This window comes from Pinus tabuliformis, chromosome 4_1 (genome assembly GCF_031772625.1).
Source record: "Pinus tabuliformis cultivar Carrire ecotype Pingquan chromosome 4_1, CPIR1, whole genome shotgun sequence".
NCBI lineage: Eukaryota > Viridiplantae > Streptophyta > Pinopsida > Pinales > Pinaceae > Pinus > Pinus tabuliformis.
The window spans coordinates 456,268,609-456,286,682 of record NC_142303.1 but is presented as its reverse complement, the minus strand read 5'-3'; the positions used below and the strand labels follow the sequence as shown (position 1 = coordinate 456,286,682).

General features: G+C 36.3%; 1 protein-coding gene and 1 pseudogene across 1 annotated transcript; both read right to left on the bottom strand.

The window, feature by feature from the left end:
• Positions 1 to 11,027: 11,027 nt before the first annotated feature.
• On the bottom strand, positions 11,028 to 11,842 carry LOC149176362 (ethylene-responsive transcription factor ERF018 pseudogene; annotated as a pseudogene).
• A 5,442-nt stretch (positions 11,843 to 17,284) lies between these two features.
• On the bottom strand, positions 17,285 to 17,993 carry LOC149176361 (ethylene-responsive transcription factor ERF016-like). Its single transcript, XM_089423097.1, has one exon. It carries the CDS (start codon positions 17,910 to 17,912, stop codon positions 17,385 to 17,387), a length of 528 nt encoding a protein of 175 aa, XP_089279223.1. The 5' UTR covers positions 17,913 to 17,993; the 3' UTR covers positions 17,285 to 17,384.
• Positions 17,994 to 18,074: the final 81 nt, after the last annotated feature.

Sequence of the window (18,074 nt, the reverse complement as noted above, 5' to 3'; positions counted from 1 at the left end):
AAAAATACATTTGATGGCCTTTGAGTCAAGTTTCTTTCTATCTTCCTTTGGGATATGAGCAAAGGCTTTGCTGCCAAAAACTCTCAAATGCTTAACTGCAGGCTTATAACCAAATAAAGCTTCAAAAGGAGTTTTAAAATCTAAACTTCTTGTTGGACTCATATTCTTTAGATATACTGCAGTATTAATCGCTTTAGCCCAAAAGTCGTTAGAAAGATTCTTACCTTTCAATATACCACGAGCACACTCCACAAGGGTTCTGTTCTTCCTCTCTGCAACCTCGTTCTATTGAGGTGTGTGGGGTGCTGTAAATTACTATTGTATCCCATTATCTTTGCAGTATTTGAGTACATAAGCTTCTTTGTACTCTCCCCCTTGATTTGAGTAGAGAATCCTAATGCATTTGTCTGCTTATCGACCATACTTCTGAACTCCTTGAAGTATTCAAAAGGATTTCTCTTCTTCTCGAGGAAATACACCCAAGTAAATCTAGTATAGTCATCAATAAACAATAAAAAATAGTATGCACCACCTAAAGATCTTGTCTACATAGGCCGCATAGATCTGTGTGTACTAGCTCGAGTATATCTCTCTTCTTTCTATCAGGATTCACAGGAAATTCATCTCTGTGCAACTTTCCTAGTGCACATGCATCACAATCAATATAAGTAGATTTTAAAACAGGAAGACCTTCGACCATACCTCTTTTCTGGAAAAGCAGAAAAACATTGAAGTTAATATGGCTGAACCTATGGTGCCATAAGTCCATAGTAGTCATGGCAGATGATGTCAATGCCTGATGTGGTGCGCTTTTGATATTTAACTTGTACAATCCTCCAACACAAATACCTGATGCAATAGGATTCATAGAATCCAACAAGTTTTTAATGACACAATATGATTTATAAAATTCTACCTTGAGATTCTGATTAGTCATAGTAGAAACATATATCAGATTCTTTTTTATCCCAGGTACATACATAACATTATGGATATGTCTAATATTTCCATCAGGAAAAACAATAGGAATATTACCATAACCTTTGATTTGGTACCCTCTATCATCGCCAAGATAGATGTTTGCTCCATTGCTGGTCTCTTTGAAGTCTTCAAACCACTGTCTGTTCCCTGTCATGTGGATGGATGCACCTGAGTTGACAAACCAAGTATCTGTTTCATCCTCCTTAACCAAGAGTGTTGAGTTAGGTATGAACAGCCTGATGTTCTGACTGTGTTCCTCATCAACAAAATGACCTGCATGTTGCTTATGTCACTTCCGACCTTCATCAAACTTCTTTTTCATACAATATCTAGCTATATGGTCGATTCTACCACAATAAAAACATTTGGTCGCAGAGTCATTTCTATTGAAAGATGTACCTTGAGGTGAGGGCATCTTTCTCTGTGGGGTTGCGTTGCTCTTCTGTGCTGGATTTGGCTTTCCTCTGAAGGGCTTCTTCTTCGCCATTAAGGCCAGATTTGAACTCTGGGGTTTATGAGTGAGTCGCCTTTCCTCCTCTTGCATGAGGATCCCTATCAATTCTTCAAACACGGGGGCTTTTTCTCTTGCATTCAAGCCAATGATGAACATCTGATACTCATCAGTCATACCATTCATGGTAATCGTGACCAAATCTGTATCTGACATAGCTTCACCGATATCTCCCAGTGTGTTCTTGAGCTCCTTGATCTGCGAAATGGATGCTACAACTGTCTCATTTTCCTCCATCTTGATGGAGAGAATCTTGCTGTTCAAGGACAACAGTCTATGGTTGTTCTTGACCTCATAGAGATCCTTAAGCATCTTCCAGATCTCTGGTGCAGTCTTGCAATCATGGATATGGGGGATAATGCAATCTTTGACTGACAATTTCAGGAGCATTCTCGCCTTAGTCTCTCGCTTGTCCTAGTCTTGGATTGTTATTGATGTTCCTCCTACAACGAGGTTTGGCTTCACCTCATCATTGTTCACAATCGTCCATGCATTGTGGCCCTCAAGCAAGGTTTACATTCTAAATTTCCAACCAAAGTAATTGGATCCATCCAATTTGTTGTTTTCATTGAGATAAGTTTCTACTTGATTATTCATCTTGAATGAATAAAAACTTCAACCTCAATAATTAAAAAACAACCCTAATCTTCTAAAAAAAAATGTTAAATGCCGTATCCACAAAAAAAAACAAGACCAGATCTCCTTTTTTCAATCGCCCCCAAAATGATACAAAGCCCCTCCTTTTCTTTTTAATTAAAGAATAAACCCCTTTCAATTCTTTAATAAAACACTTAAATAAAATAAAATCTTAAATAAAAAAAGCCCTTCCTTTATGAAATAAACAAAACCCCTCTTTTTCTTTAATGGGCAAACTTGAATTCTTTAATTAAAGAATTAAAAAAAAAAAACTTTAAATAAAAAACCCATATTCCTTTTTTAATTAAAAAATAATCGCCCCTTTTAATAGGAGCCCCTTCTTAAAAAAAATCCAATGGAAGGAGCCCCTCGGCTTCCCAGCGCATGCGGATGAGCTTCGATCAACCAGCTCCCACGTGCACCTCTACTAGCGAACCCAGGCACTGATTTAGCGAGACATCGCCTTTAACTGAGATTTCAACTTCAACAGGGAAATCCACACTCATTCATGAACTCCACGCAACGTCTGCACTCTCAGTTGTATCCAAACTCTTCACATCTGCACCGTTAGCCTTTTCGAAAGCAACTCCCTCGTCAAGCACGCACGTGTTGAAACGGTGTCACAGAGCCACGCACCTGTTTCCACTGGGCCACCAACAGCATGACTCTTTTCTCCTCCACACTTCCGCTGCGCAGGTCTCCTCCACCGCAGCAGATGATATCGATCTACAGTTTCATTTGCTTCCTGCGTAGTGTGTGGATTGCCCCTCAACCAAGAGATCTTAGCTCCCTCCATGGATGCTTCATGCAATGTTGGCCTCACACCTGCCAACACGTTGCCTCCTCCACGCAACCATTTACTCTGTCGTTGCAATCATGCCTTCTCAGATGGCAACCCAAAGAAAAAAAAAACAATACACGCATCATGAAAAAAAAAAAAAGCAACCTTTTTTCCCTCACAAGGTTGGCGCGATTTTCCTCCAAGCCCTCGCGCCCGATCTAAAAATAAAAAATCGCATAAGTTTAACAGTGAAATCTGCGCGATTTTCTCACCAAAATTTGCCTTGATTTCGCCTCAGTCGTGTCGGCCTCTCTCCACTCAGGTATAGGCTTCCTCAGCGCTGAAGCTCTAATACCATGTTAAAATGAGATGCTTGAATTAATAAATAAAAATTCAAGCTCTAATATCATGTCAAAATGAGATGCTTGAATTAATAAATAAAATTTACTGGTCAGCTTTATGAAAGAGAGTCTGAACCAGAGAGTCTGGCTCTACAGAACGCTCTACATTCTCAATATACTTCAAACATTATATAGCATACATAGTAATAGGGAAGTTAGAACCATACCCTAAGAAATAGAAACTAATTCCTATTCTAAGGTCTTGTAAACCAACTCACACTATTTTAGGATTCTCCATTATCTCCAACAAAACAATAACAATGTGATGCAATTTTTAGTGATATAAATTATAGTATGTTTTAATTATTAGTGTTTTTTTAATGAATAAAAACTAAAAAGTTAAAGCTAATAATGATGTAATCTCTAATGATGATAATGTGATGCAATTTTTAGTGATATAGATCATAGTGTAGTTCTTTTTAATGAATGGAAGGTAAAAAAATTAAAGCTAATAATGATGTAATCTCTAATGATAACAATGCGATGCAATTTTTAGTGATATAGATCATAGTGTGTTTTAATTACAAGTTTTTTTTTAAAATGAATTTAAGTTAAAAGGAAAAAAATTAAAGCTAATAATTATATTAGCTAAAAAAGTGATTAGTTAAAAATTACTTGTATATTTATGAACTTTCAATGATATGTATAATTTGTCTAAATTTATTATGTGATTTTTTTTTTAAGAAAGGAAAATAGTAAGTTAAGTTGAAATTGTGTGTATATAGATTTTCTTTTCAAATGAATTTTTTTTCTATATTTTAATTTTATAAATTTTGTTAAAAACATTAATATATTTTTATTTTTACAACAACTTGAAAATATATATATATATATATATTGGAATGAGTATATTCCACTTAATGGAATTAGTAATTTATATATATAGCTGTGATTATTTCAAATAAGAGTCATTTTATACTATTTCTCTTAAGATCTGAACCCATTCACCTAGAGACATACAACTAGAGCTAAATTTCTTATTAAATGTAAAATATATTATTGAAAATAAATATTCTTATTAATTTATAGATTATTAATATTAGCTAAAAACACTTTAAAACAAGTTTTATATATTATATTATTTTGAGTAATTTCATTTATATCTTAATTTAATCATTTTAAAAAGAAAGGAGAAAAGAAGAAATGGATTATCAAGATGATTAGCAAAGATAGTTCTTTTGTTATGGCGCGTAGAGTATTTCTTTGAAATTCATCTCTATCATGTTGAAGTAACCATTTTGTTGGAAAAATGTACAATATAATATCTATTTGGGAAGTAACCAATTGTTGCTTAGGTTTGGTTTGTTTATTTATTTATTTTAAGAAAATTGGAGTTAGATATATTATCTCTATCCATAGTCTATCACTTATATGTTTTGAGGGTTTTATGATGTATTATTTGGTTTAGTTTTTTGGTATTTCACTGTGTATTTTTTGGTGCAAAATCTGGTAGAGATTTTAGAATCACAAATTTGAGTTGTGAATTCTTCACTGTTCTAATGTCCTGATGATATTTCAAAGTGTTAAATTCATATATTAAATCAAAAACTGATTTTAAACAACAACATTGGCAAAAAAATATTTAGCCAAATTACAACAAAAATTAATGTTCAAATATACCTAGAAACGAAAACAAAATTTATTTTTTATTATAATTGATAAAAGTAATTTGTTAACCTACAACTCGCAAGTATTCACCATCAGTTGCTGGAATTGCCCTACTTGTGTGTAGATACTTGCTTTTACGTGACAATTGTTGGAACTAGAGATAAGATTGAGCTTTCAAACCACTGTCTCTTGTTTCTATCCCTGTCGCTGGAAAGCTTTACGATTTTGAAACTAGTAGAACACATTCTTCCCTTCAATGTTGTCCTACACCCGTAGTGGACCGGGAAACTGCAAATTTGGTCGGTGTTGGGAGTGTGGATCCTTTCATTGTAAATGGTTTCCAATAAAGCTATTTGTTCTCTACTCGAAATCCATCTAGCATTCGTTGTGGATTGACATTCTTCCATTTCTCTGCTATTCTAGTTGATATGCAAAGGTTCTACTGCAAATTTGTTTACCAGTTTATCATTGTGGATTGACATTCTGCCATTTATTTTCTTTTCTGGTTGACATGCAAAGTTACTACTGCAAATTTGTTTATCATTGTATTTAAACAAGTTATGTGGACTTCTCCATACATGGTCTATCATACAGATTGAAAGCCCTGAAAGAGTCTGCTCTGATACCATGTCAGAGAGAGCAGGGACGCAAACACAGAACAGAAAACATATTCAAACAACTCATAACACAACTTGCATACATTCATTGATCATACAGGCATTTATACAGGATGAAGAAGGTTCTGGATATCAAGTAGGGCGGTGGCTTCCTAAAGAAGCTTGCCCCTTTGTTAACATGTCTAGAAACTGCATTAAAAACTTCTATTGAATTCTAACTGCTCTACGCCGACTAACTCTGATGACTACGCCGACTATCCCTGTCATACAGTCGTTGTGATTAATGGTCTAACACCCCCCCTTAATCACGACGACCTAAAATTTAACTTGCCTACTGGTCTAAGTCTCAGTTAGGCTTACAACAAAACATTTCATTTTTGCCTTCTTATTAAAGGGTCCATGCTTGTGCCTTTTCCTTTGCTAGTGCAGTTTCATTTTTCACCTTTCTTGTCATAAGATAGTGATTGAGTTTCTCCTTTCTTGATTGTAGGGTCACATTCTCTGTATTCAATATTTCTTCATGTTCTTGAGACTTATACTTGTCCTTAATGCTTGCAATTTCCTCTTTTATTGCTTCTTCTTGGCTGTCAATATCTGCACACTTAAAAGCAACGTTAGATTCATAAAAGTAACCATACTGATTCTTGTCATTATGCTCTTTGAAGAGAGCTTTGCTTCCTTCATTTTTCTTTGCTAACATAGTTGGTTGATTCATGTCTTCAACCTCTTTCGCCAATTTTGTTGCTGCAAACATGTTATCCTACATTTGATTTGTTTATGGAGGTAGGTAAATCTTCTCACCAAACAAAAAATCATCAATAAGATGCTTTTCATGCATCATATTTAACCACTCATCATGGGATACATAATTGTCATCAAATTTGACTTCATAATTTTCTGCATCACGGGGTGTTTCCTTAATATCACATACTACTCTATTGTCAGCTAAAGACATACTTTCAGCCTTAATCCCAGCTATGATGCTTTCAACACAATCACTTTTAACAACAACACCTTCATCAACTTCAACTTTCTCACTACCCTCCATATTGTATTTCATTTCAAGAACATTCCAAAATATTTTTGCATTATGCATTTCACCAAATTCGTACAAAATATTAGACAAAATATTTTCATCTAAAGCCGATATGATGAGAAACAATGCTACTGAATTTCTACGCTTATCATTCAAATTCATAGAAGTTTCTTGGACAAATTTCCATAAATCTACTGAACCAAGCAATCCTTCCATTTTAATTGCCCAAAGCTTAAAATTTTTACCTGAGAAAATTCGCAGAACTGGCATTAATCGTTTCAGTATTGCATCAGTGTCTTCAAATTCTTCTATCTGGTTCAGATCTTCATTAGGATTAAATTCTATAACTGGAATCATTTCTTCTGCAACTTCTGCCATTTCATTCTTTCTCTTCAGGTATTTCAATTTTCTCCGTGATTGTTTGAGTCTCTTTTTCTGACCCATCACTCTAATCATAGAACCAAATAAGACTTTTACTCCATACTTCGCTTGGCTTGCGCAGGAACAAGCTACACAACTTAGCAAACACAGGCCTCCTCGCTATGAGCTGCACCACGCTGGCCACATACAAGCTTGGTGTTCCAACAACGATTCTTGCAAACAGAAACAAATAACCGTCAACACTTAAACTGACAACTCGCTGCAAAAAAACAACGTCACCACATGCACTGCTCCCAACTCGATTTCTTGACCCGCTCTGTGACCTCACAACTCACCTTCAACGCTTAGACAGGCAGCGAGCTGAGACTGCTCTACTTAAAATGCATAAAACAGGCTCTCTCGGATGCTCACAAGCCTCAACGGTTCCTACTCACCACTAAATCACACAGGCTCCAATCGCTAGACAGAGCCACTGCTATTCTCGTCCAGGCAGCACACAATCCACCACTTCACACACGGAGACCACGCTGGCTGCAACAAGCTTTTCTTCTCCAGTTTCGAGATGGAGCAGATCTCCTTTCGATGGCCTTCAATGACGAAGATTCACACGCTCGCAGACACACTCCAATATCGATCATCACATATGCAACAACACTATAACACCCAGGCAACGATCCTCGTTTTGTTTTTTAGGCTTCACCGTCTCATGGACAAGTTCAATCTGCATACTCGGCCTCATCCAAGTGCAGGCCTTTCAACCTGATCCACCGAGATCCTTATACGTTGGTTGCTCGCAATGGATCACCAACTAATATGAGCCCAATAACAAGCGTCTTCAACTTCACGGTCTACACTTACACATCAGCAACTTTCACAGCTACCCACAGCTTTTACAGTGGGCTCTCCACAGCTACCCGAGGCACGCCCTTAGCAGCCTCACAGCAGCTCACAACTCCACAGCGCCTTCGAGCCTCACTCTACTTCAATGGCTCCAACGGCCTTCAAACAGCAACACACTCTTGCAGCATTCAACGCTCCTCAACGACAGCGGCACTCAACACTCACAACAAGATGCGCTGACACAACAATGGGCGATTTGGCAATTACGCACCGAGCTCAAACCCTTAGCTCTTCACTTCACTAAGCCCAATCGACTAACACTCACTTCATAGCTCTTTACCAGCCCTGACTCCTGAGCTCTCGGCTTAGTCGCCCTTGCTCACTGCTCACGCCCTTAGCTCTGATACCATGACAGATACTGCCCTGATACCATGTCAGAGAGAGCAGGGACGCAAACACAAAACAGAAAACATATTCAAACAACTCATAACACAGCTTGCATACATTCATTGATCATACAGGTATTTATACAGGATGAAGAAGGTTCTGGATATCAAGTCGGGCGATGGCTTCCTGAAGAAGCTTGCCCCTTTGTCAACATGTCTAGAAACTGCATTAAAAACTTCTGTTGAATTCTAACTGCTCTACGCCGACTAACTATGATGACTACGCCGACTATCCCTGTCATACGGTCGTTGTGATTAATGGTCTAACAAAATTGCAAGCAGTGATCGTGGATTCACTATTGGGCGTATGTACACAAGATCTAGAGAGGTAAACCGTGTATCTACTTGAAAAAATTATAATTTCCAAAAATTGTCGGCTTCCAAGTTATACCATGTCTTTTTAATGCCATTGTTGACTTATGGAAATATATTGAAAGAAAGATTAATCAGAGGAAAGATGTAGCCAAGGCCAAAACTATAATCTTTCAATTTAAATAAAGAAAAAGATATTTGGAGTTTAATGTATTTTGTTCAAGTACCATTTATGGCATTAGTTTCAGCAACTTCAGTACTTTGTTCAAGTGCCATTTATGGCATTAGTTTTAGCAATTTCAGCATTGTATAGCTTGAGAATTTGTTTTTAGCGTAATAAACATCATGTTAACTGCATTTGACATGCTGTATTTTTAATTCAATGGCCAGATGTGTTGACAACCATGGCCTATCAGAATAAGGTATGCATGATTTTTTAATCCATGGTTTAGCCCTATGCTTCAATCTGTGTTTTGTATTATTTTGATCTTAAAAGCCGTACATGCTAGGATGGACTCACATCATACTCAGCATTGCCCCGGTTTATTGGAGAAAGTCCCCACAGCGTGTTGTTCGTCCAATGAATGTGGGCTCGAGGTTCTTTATAGTTTTATGAGATGCCTACCCCGTGGCATATTGCTAGAGGATGTTATGTATTAAAAGGTAAGGTAAATTAAACATTAACCACTAACAGAAAATAGAAGTAATCTCACACATAAGAATATTAAGAATTACTGTGGGAAAATCCAGAAAATAAAAGTAATCACACACTTAGGAACACCAACAATTATTTCCCGGAAAAACCCAGCTTAATAGATTATATTAGATTTGAGTCAAAATCCTGATCAAGTTTCTTGGGAGCTCTTCTCAACCTTTGGTCTTATACACTGATCAGCGAGACCCTCCTCAACCCTTGGCCCCTCACACTCACTGAGGAGACTTTACTCCACCCTTGGCATCTTGGTGCTTGGCCACTTACAATAGAAATAAGTAAGTTTATTTATAAGCTTCATTCCAACCAGATACAACTCATTCTCAACCTTTGGTCTTATACACTGATCAGCGAGACCCTCCTCAACCCTTGGCCCCTCACACTCACTGAGGAGACTTTACTCCACCCTTGGCATCTTGGTGCTTGGCCCACTTACAATAGAAATAAGTAAGTTTATTTATAAGCTTCATTCCAACCAGATACAACTCATATAAAACCAGGGTCACAAAACCATGTACCTGCAACCATGAGTTGTACATTATCATTCCCAAGTCAAGGTTAATCTTAACAGAAATGATATAAAAAGACATTGTTAAACCATTGTGAATCAATGTATCCAAATTTAAATTTGTTTAGATTTGTGAGGCCGAATTCAAAATCTATCTAGTTTGTGTAAGAAATAAAATTCAGCAGTTTCCTTGTTATCATCGCCATCTTCTAACGAGAACTCAAGCACGTTGCTCCATCCGTGTTAATTGTCTTTATATTTATCTTTTAATTTTTTCAAATTTTCGGGTGAGAATTAATATAAAAAAAAATTAAGATGAGAAGAACAAAATAATGGTGGATGCAACTATCAATCTGGGTTCATTGTAATGATCTTGAACTCAAATAGTTTTATATGGATGATATAGGTTTTTAAACCCTCTTGATGTTGTAGTTTGTTTGTTTTGCCGCTACCTACTTTCATGAGGCCTTTCGACATGACCAGAATCATGATATTAATTTTATAATTCACTCGAACGGTAAAAGGTCAAAATCCAAATCAATTCCAAATATTAATTTCATTATTCATTCCTATTTTAAATACCAGTTTCAGATTCATTTCTCTCCTAGTAATGCTAGGTTTGTTGCAAAGATATCCCTGTAGTATTAGTGTATTAAGATAATTGAGAATCTGCTTGAATTCTGCAGACGAGGAGCTGCGGAGAAAATCTTTTGAAGAGAGAATCAGATAATTAATGTATCTCTGTACCCTATTTTAAATACCAGTTTCAGTATTCATTTCTCTCCTAGTAATGCTAGGTTTGTTGCAAGATATTCCTGTAGTATTAGCGTATTAATATAATTGAGAATCTGCTTGAATTCTGCAGATGAGGAGCTGCTAACAAAAGCTTTTGAAGAGAGAATCAGACAATTAATGTATCTCTGATCAATTAATTGAAAGTGTTTTTTCATTTGAAAAAAAAAACAGAGACATCTCCTTAATATCCTTAAATTTGCTCTAATCAATCATGTGAGTTTGGACTATTTTGAAGAGAGAATCAGATAATTAATGTATCTCTGTATCAGTTAATTGAAAGTGTTTTTTTATTCCTAAAAAAACAAAGATATCTCCTTAAGATCCTTAAATTTGCTCTAATCAATCATGTGAGTTTGGACTAATTTAGGGCCATAACCAAGAGATCATACCAATTCAACGCCCCATGGAACTCTGCCGGGGAATGTAACTCAAAATGCATTGTAATTCATCATTTTTTTCCATATTTTTTATTCAAATTTGATTGTGTACAGATAAATACTAATAAATAGTACTAGCTAATGTCCTCAATGTGAGGAGCATTCATCCACCAACGTCATAAATGTCTCGAACAACAATTAAAACTCGGCTCTCTCACCCCAAAGAATTTGAAAATGAATCGCCTTCGCTACAACTTCACCCCATAGTACTCCATAGACTCATCCAACGGCGGGAATTCATTTAAATTCGGAGACTTGCCGCTCTCCAGACATTCAAGAAGTACCCAATCCCAAAATCTCGGGCTTTTTTCCGTCCAAATCTCCTGGCCGTCATTGCTGCATTCCGATTCCGTTTCCGAACAGGAGGATGAAAATGCTGCTTCAGAAGGCAGCTACAATTCTTATACGGCGAATTTGGCGGCAGAGACTTGAATTTGCGGCGGCGATAAAGAAGAGGCGCAGGGGATTTCCGGCGGAGACAGGGGAAAATTGAGTTTGGCTTTTGATCCTCTCAGGCAATACGCCGCAAAATCGTAGGCGCGGGCAGCCTTTTCCGGGGTGTCATAGGAACCGAGCCAAATTCTGCCTGTGCAATTGGGCATTCGTATTTCCGACACCCATTTCCCCCATTTTCTCATTCGAGTTCCCTTAAACTGCCGCGATTTCAGTGAGCGATTTTGGCGTCTGTTTTGGGCGTTCTGGTATTGCGAGGGTTTAGCCATGTCGTGTTGCTGGATGTTGTTGAGTCGAACTCACGAACTATTTAAAACGAGGGAGTTTAAAGGTGAGAGGGTTAAAGGTTAGGGCGGATTAAGGTGCTTCTACTCTGTTGCAAGTGAATATGTGTTCGACTGATGAGTGTTAGCTGCAGGGCAATATATATATCGAGAGAGAAACCGCGTTGAGGTCCCAAGGAATTATGCGTAGTAGTACACGTGGCCTCCTGAAACCGCGTTGAGGATGTATAACTTTATGCGTAGTAGTGGAACACAGCGCTTGAAAGATCGATATAGGCAAAGACATGGGAAAGTGAAAATAATTTGATTGGTGACGTGGTTCCTCAGGGAATATGCGGAACACTTTCGTCCATTTTTTCTAGTGGGTTGAGGAACACAAAATATGTGATTGATAGGTCGTATGCTTATTTGGCGGCTCCACCAGAGATATTTTCTTTTTTGGATTTTATTTATTTTTTAACTAAATTCTAGAACATCGAAAGTGACACTTTATTGAAATGTGTATGTAGATCTGATTCAGTATATTGAGTCAATGTGTACGTGTATTTATATAGACATAGATATGGATATGGAGATTATTTTAAATTATTGGTTACAAAATGTCTGTTCCATCACACTGTAGTCTTTACACTTAAAGATATTTTAGGTAACTTTGCATTTAACCAGTTTTATATTTTTTTCCTCCCCCGAGAAGTATATAATTTCTGTCTTCTAAAAATTTTATCAATAAAAGGAAATTAATAAATCTAAGTTCAAGTTTTTATTTAAACAAGTTTGCTACAGTATTTCGGGCAATGTCTTTATTTATTAAAAAAAATTGATGTCTTTAGTTAAGGGAAAAAAAAGTTTGAGGTTAAGATTCTCAGCTATGTCTTTAAAATAAATAATTTTTTATTTTTTTAGTTGGAAAAAAATATAAATTTGATTTTTTATATAAAATATTTTATTTTTTATTAATTATGTTAATAAGTTTGTTTATTTTGGAATAAGATTTTTGGAATTTTTATTTAATTATGAATTAATATAGTTATATAAGTTAAATGATTAGTACATATTTATAAACATTTAATTCATAAAAAACATAAAACACTTACTTCATGATACATCTAATGTTACTAAAATAAAAATAAAAAACATAAAAACTAATAAAATTATAACTTTTATTATTATTATTATTAATTATAAAAAGAATTAATATGTAAGTTAAACATATATACCTTTATAAAAAAATGGAAATAAATTTTTGAAATTGAGATTCATTTCCACTTTACCATGAAGATTCTTAATTTATAAATAGACCTTGTTATAACATTATGAGCCAATACCATAGATTATGAATACCACATACCCAAAATATCATAATTCACTCCATATGCCACATTTTCATATGACAATTTTGTCAATTAACCAATTTAATTAAAAGTGTAAAAAATAGCATTAATACTTTGGAAATTAATTTTAACCACTAATTTGTGTATACTACTATGATTATTCTAGAATATTTCATGGATGTTAAATCTTTGCCATCCACCTAATAATTATTGTTAATTAAATTAAAATTTTGGAAGCCCTATTCGAAAATAGACAAGCATGTCGGGGTAATAATTATTAGATATATGGTAAGGATTTATTCTCCATAATATATTCTTAGAAATAGTTATATATCAAAGATTGAAATTTATTTCAAAAATAGTCATATCCATTTTGTTCTTTTAAATAAATTGATTAATTCAAAAAATTGTCATATGAACATGAGTTATCGTTTTTTGGGCATGTGATATTATTAAGCCATGGCATTGGCCCATAGTATTATCACAAATCCTATTTACAAATTAACAATCTCTACTGTAAAGTGGGTGAATCTCCATGGTTAAAAATCTTGTTACATATTTTTTTAAATGTATATATGTTTAACTCATATATTAAGTATTTTTATAATTAATAACAATAATAATAACAACATTTTAAAATAAAGCTATAATTTAGTTAATATTTATGATTATTTTTAATCTTGGTAATGTGAGATGTATGGTAAGTTAAATGTTTTGATGTTAGCCATTAAATTTATATGATTGTACTAGTATATATCATCTTTCTAATAGAGGTATTATCTCCTCATGCCTAAATAAAGCACACATTACTGAGTCCTTATGCCAACGCCTAGTGTCCTATTAGAAGTATAAATAGCAATTCATTGTGTCAAAGACTAATGTTCACATTATTTTTAAAAGTAACTTTATTCATGAAGTCTTTATAAATCTTCAAACTAATAGGACATGTATAATAATGGTCTACATTGTTAGTAGCTCATCAAGCATAACATCGTCATCTAGCTCACGCTGCTCAAGGTGCTCTCCATGTTGTTGTAGGTAGTTGTCATCTGAGAACTCCATCTCGGCTCTAGGTGCCTTTGTGCCCATCAGCACCTCACTAATGGATGTGTCTCCCGACACCTCCCTAATCTGTTGTGGGCTGCTATCACCTGAAAATTTGGACACATTCCTTGACACCTCATCTTTGGATGCCTCAACAATGGATGGCCCCTCATCAATGACAAACACCACATCATCAGATGCCTCTATGGATCTATGCTCCAATTTCCTCATTAAGGTGTCAGCTGGTGCTATCAAAGAGGTCTCCAATAATGGTGACTCATGTGGTACACTAAGGATATCGATGTGCCCCTCACCATCCTATGTGTCCTCCTGCTCAACCTCCTCCTTAAGCTTTTGACATCTAAATCCCGATCTCCACCAGCAGAAATGCCTCCTGGTCTCATCCTCTAATTGCCCACCTCTACATGATGATCCGACCCTTGAAATATACTTCTCATTCTCTTGTTCATCTAAGGAATGAGGCATGGTAGGACTGTCATATTGGCCATACGTGTGGGTGTTATACTGCGGGGATGTGTGTGTATGTGCTTATCTTATGTGTTGGTTATGTATCATTCGTTGCATCCCCTTAAGAATTTGTTGGTTCTGCCTCACCAATTGTTGGCTTTGCCTCATCAACTCCTCCATGATCTTGCTAGTCCCTCCCCACAGCTAGCCAAGACCATGCTCTAATACCATTGTAATATTCCTAATCTTAGTTGCGTCAGTAGGGAGAGAGAGCTTGTTCGAGCATTGCTTAAGGACAGGTACTTTTTGGCGAGAAGGACTGTAATGTCCCCAATTTCGATTTTTTCTATTTGAGGAGGTTAATGAGAATTTTGTGGGTGGTGCTAAGCATAACACAATTTTGAAATTCAAGCATTGGAGGCAATTTTGATATGGGATGCATAAAGGACTTAGGAGAATAGGAGAAATTTCAGCCTTGGTGGAATGTGGGGACCACAAAAAGGAGGTAATTCGACCCTTGGAGATAACTCACACTAGTGGAGGAAGAGAGAGAAAGAAAGGAGGTGTGAGTTAGTGGAAAATGGGGTCCACCAAGAGAAAGAGGGCCAAGTTCTATAAATAAGGTAAGGAGGCCTCCATTTGGTATCTTTTGACAATCTAACTTTTGACCACAAATTTTCTTGAGCTCTTTAGCCAAGTAAACCAGTGTTGTTTAGTACAAGGAATTCCCAAGCAGGAATTCCACCTCTACCTTCGATAAACTTTGAGTGTTGTCCTAGGAGAGTATTTCAGAACTTAGTGGGGTGATATTTGCTGGAGTTCGTGGAACACATCAACTCTTGCTTCAGCTAGTTCGAACTTCTAGGAGGATGCAGGGATAGAAATCGAACCACTGAGTTGAGGGAGTTTCAAGGGGAATTCTGGCCAGTGAATTTAGGAGAAATTTCATTGAGGGTGGACCAACATTTGTGGAGAATTTCAGGGCTGGAAGTTGTTGTTGCAAAGAGAGCCAAACTCACCATTTTAGGGCCCACACAAAATTATTGTTGGGCATAATTTGTGGGGCTAGATTCATCTTATTTGTGTCAAGTTTTGGAAGGAATTTCACTCACATGCTCTAGAGGAAATTTGTAGGGCAATCCTATAGCTAATTGAGAGGGAATTGGTGACATATCCAGTAGTTTGAATTATGGAGGAGGTAGAAACTATCAAGGAGGGCATAGCACCAAATTTGGGTAATTCCGGGAGGTTGGAATTAACCCAAATTATTTCTGGGCTTTGCTGGACTAGCCTCAAGGAGTTTGCTCCTAATTTTGCATAATTTTTGGAGGAGTTTTGGCGCCCCTAAACAGAAGGATTCTTTAGCAGTGAGTTAGGAGGGGTGAGCTTAAAAATTGGGTCCTTAGTGGTCGATAGAATCTGCTAAAACCCTTTTTGGGGTTTTCTGGGTTTTTGGGAAGGACCTCAAATCTAATTTTGCAGAATTTTTTGGGCATATTTGAGGGTTCAAGTCAGGGTATCAACACAACGAACAGTGTAGAATTATTGGGCCAATGCAATTTTTTTTATAGATAAACTCCAGTAGTAGTTGGGAATGGGCATATCAATCACTTGAGGCTTGTAGCTTGCCTTGTGCAAGCCCAGGTGTACTCTCTCTATTTCACATTGTACTCCAACCATTTATATCATAAAATTGCCCATTTTTTACGTATTTGGGAGCATTTCTAGGTTGGTATTTATTGAATTTTTTTATACTAGTTGAATAGTTAACAATCATTGACATAAATTCTAAAACTTTTGTATCTATGATATAATGTTGTACTCCCAAACATAGATTTACAAAAAGTAAAAATATTAACATAATTTCACTTCTATAAAAACTTTAATGTAAAAGATACTATTGAAAATATAAAATTTGTCATTAATTTATAAATAAAAATTTTTTAATTAAAAATCTTTTAAACCAACCATATATATTATGTTTTTTTGTTAATTCTTTTTTATATTTTAATTTAATTATCTTAAAAAATGATTCAAATACTTAGTGGAGATAGTTTATTTCTTATGTTTCTTAGCATATATATACGTTGCCATTTAGGCTTTGTCGTCATTGCTATCACATTGCAAGTACACGAATCCATTTGGTTAGAAAAGTGAACAATATATCTATTTGGGAAGTAACCATGAGAGTGTTGCTTAGGCTCAAATTTGTAAATATTTATCGCATATTGGAGTTGCAGTTCGGAAATATTTCCACGAGAGTGTTGCCCATGTTCAAATTTTTATTTCTATTCAACAATATTTCAATACCAAAGGTTCTAATGTCAACAATGTGAAAAATGGGTTCGAACATATCATTTAAACAATATCCAAAGATGAATCTGGGTTCAAAAATATGATTTAAACTATGTTCAAAATGATGGATCCAGGGCAGGTTTTTGGGAAAGTCAGTATTGATTTGGCTCTTCAAATAGTCAAGACTTTACCATAACTCAAACACACTGACATATTTCTCTAAGAAAACCATACATATATCCTTGAAAGATAACTTTCAGGGGCACAGATATTTGAGATAAAGACAAGACCATGACATGAAAAACTTGGTCTAATTATTCAGGTGAGTTTAACACAAGTAATAATGAAAATGTGACTCCTCATTTTCCGTTGGCGGCTCACCTTCTCAATGTGAAGAGGAGCTTTCATCCACCAATGCCACAAATATTTCTCAAATCAAATCAGAAGTAAACTTAACTATTGGTTTTCTCAAAGAATTTAAAAATTAACAGCGTTGCCTTCCATAAGCTACAACTTCAGCCCAAAGTACTCCATGGATTCATCCAAGGGAGGGAATTCATTTAAATTTGGAGACTTGCCGCTCTCCAGACATTCAAGAAGTACCCAATCCCAAAATGCCGGACTCTTCTCCGCCCAAATCTCTTGGCCGTCATTGCAGTGTTCCGCTTTCGAAGCAGAAGATGAAAACGCTGCTTCAGAAGACAGCTGCAATTCCTCTGTGGCGAATTTGGCGGCAGTGGCTTGAATTTGAGGCGGCGAAAGAGCAGAGGCGCAGGGGACTTCCGGCGGGGAAAGGGGAAAATTGAGCTTGGCTTTCGATCCTCTCAGGCAATACGCGGCAAAATCGTAGGCGCGGGCAGCCCTTTCAGGGGTGTCGTAGGAGCCCAGCCAAATTCTGCGAGTAGAATGGGGCATTCGAATTTCCGACACCCATTTCCCCCATTTTCTCATTCGAATTCCCTTGAACTGCCGCGACTTGAGTGAGCGCTTTTCGCGTCCGTTGTGGTGGTTCTGGTATTGCGAGGGTTTAGTCATGTCGTGTTGCTGGATGTTCTTGAGTCGAACTCACGAAATGCTTCGGGCGGATTAAGGTGCTTCTACTCTGTTGCAAGTGAATATGTGTGCGACTGATGACGATGTAGTGTTAGCTGCAGGGCAATATATATAGAGAGAGAGAAACCGCGTTGAGTTCCTAAA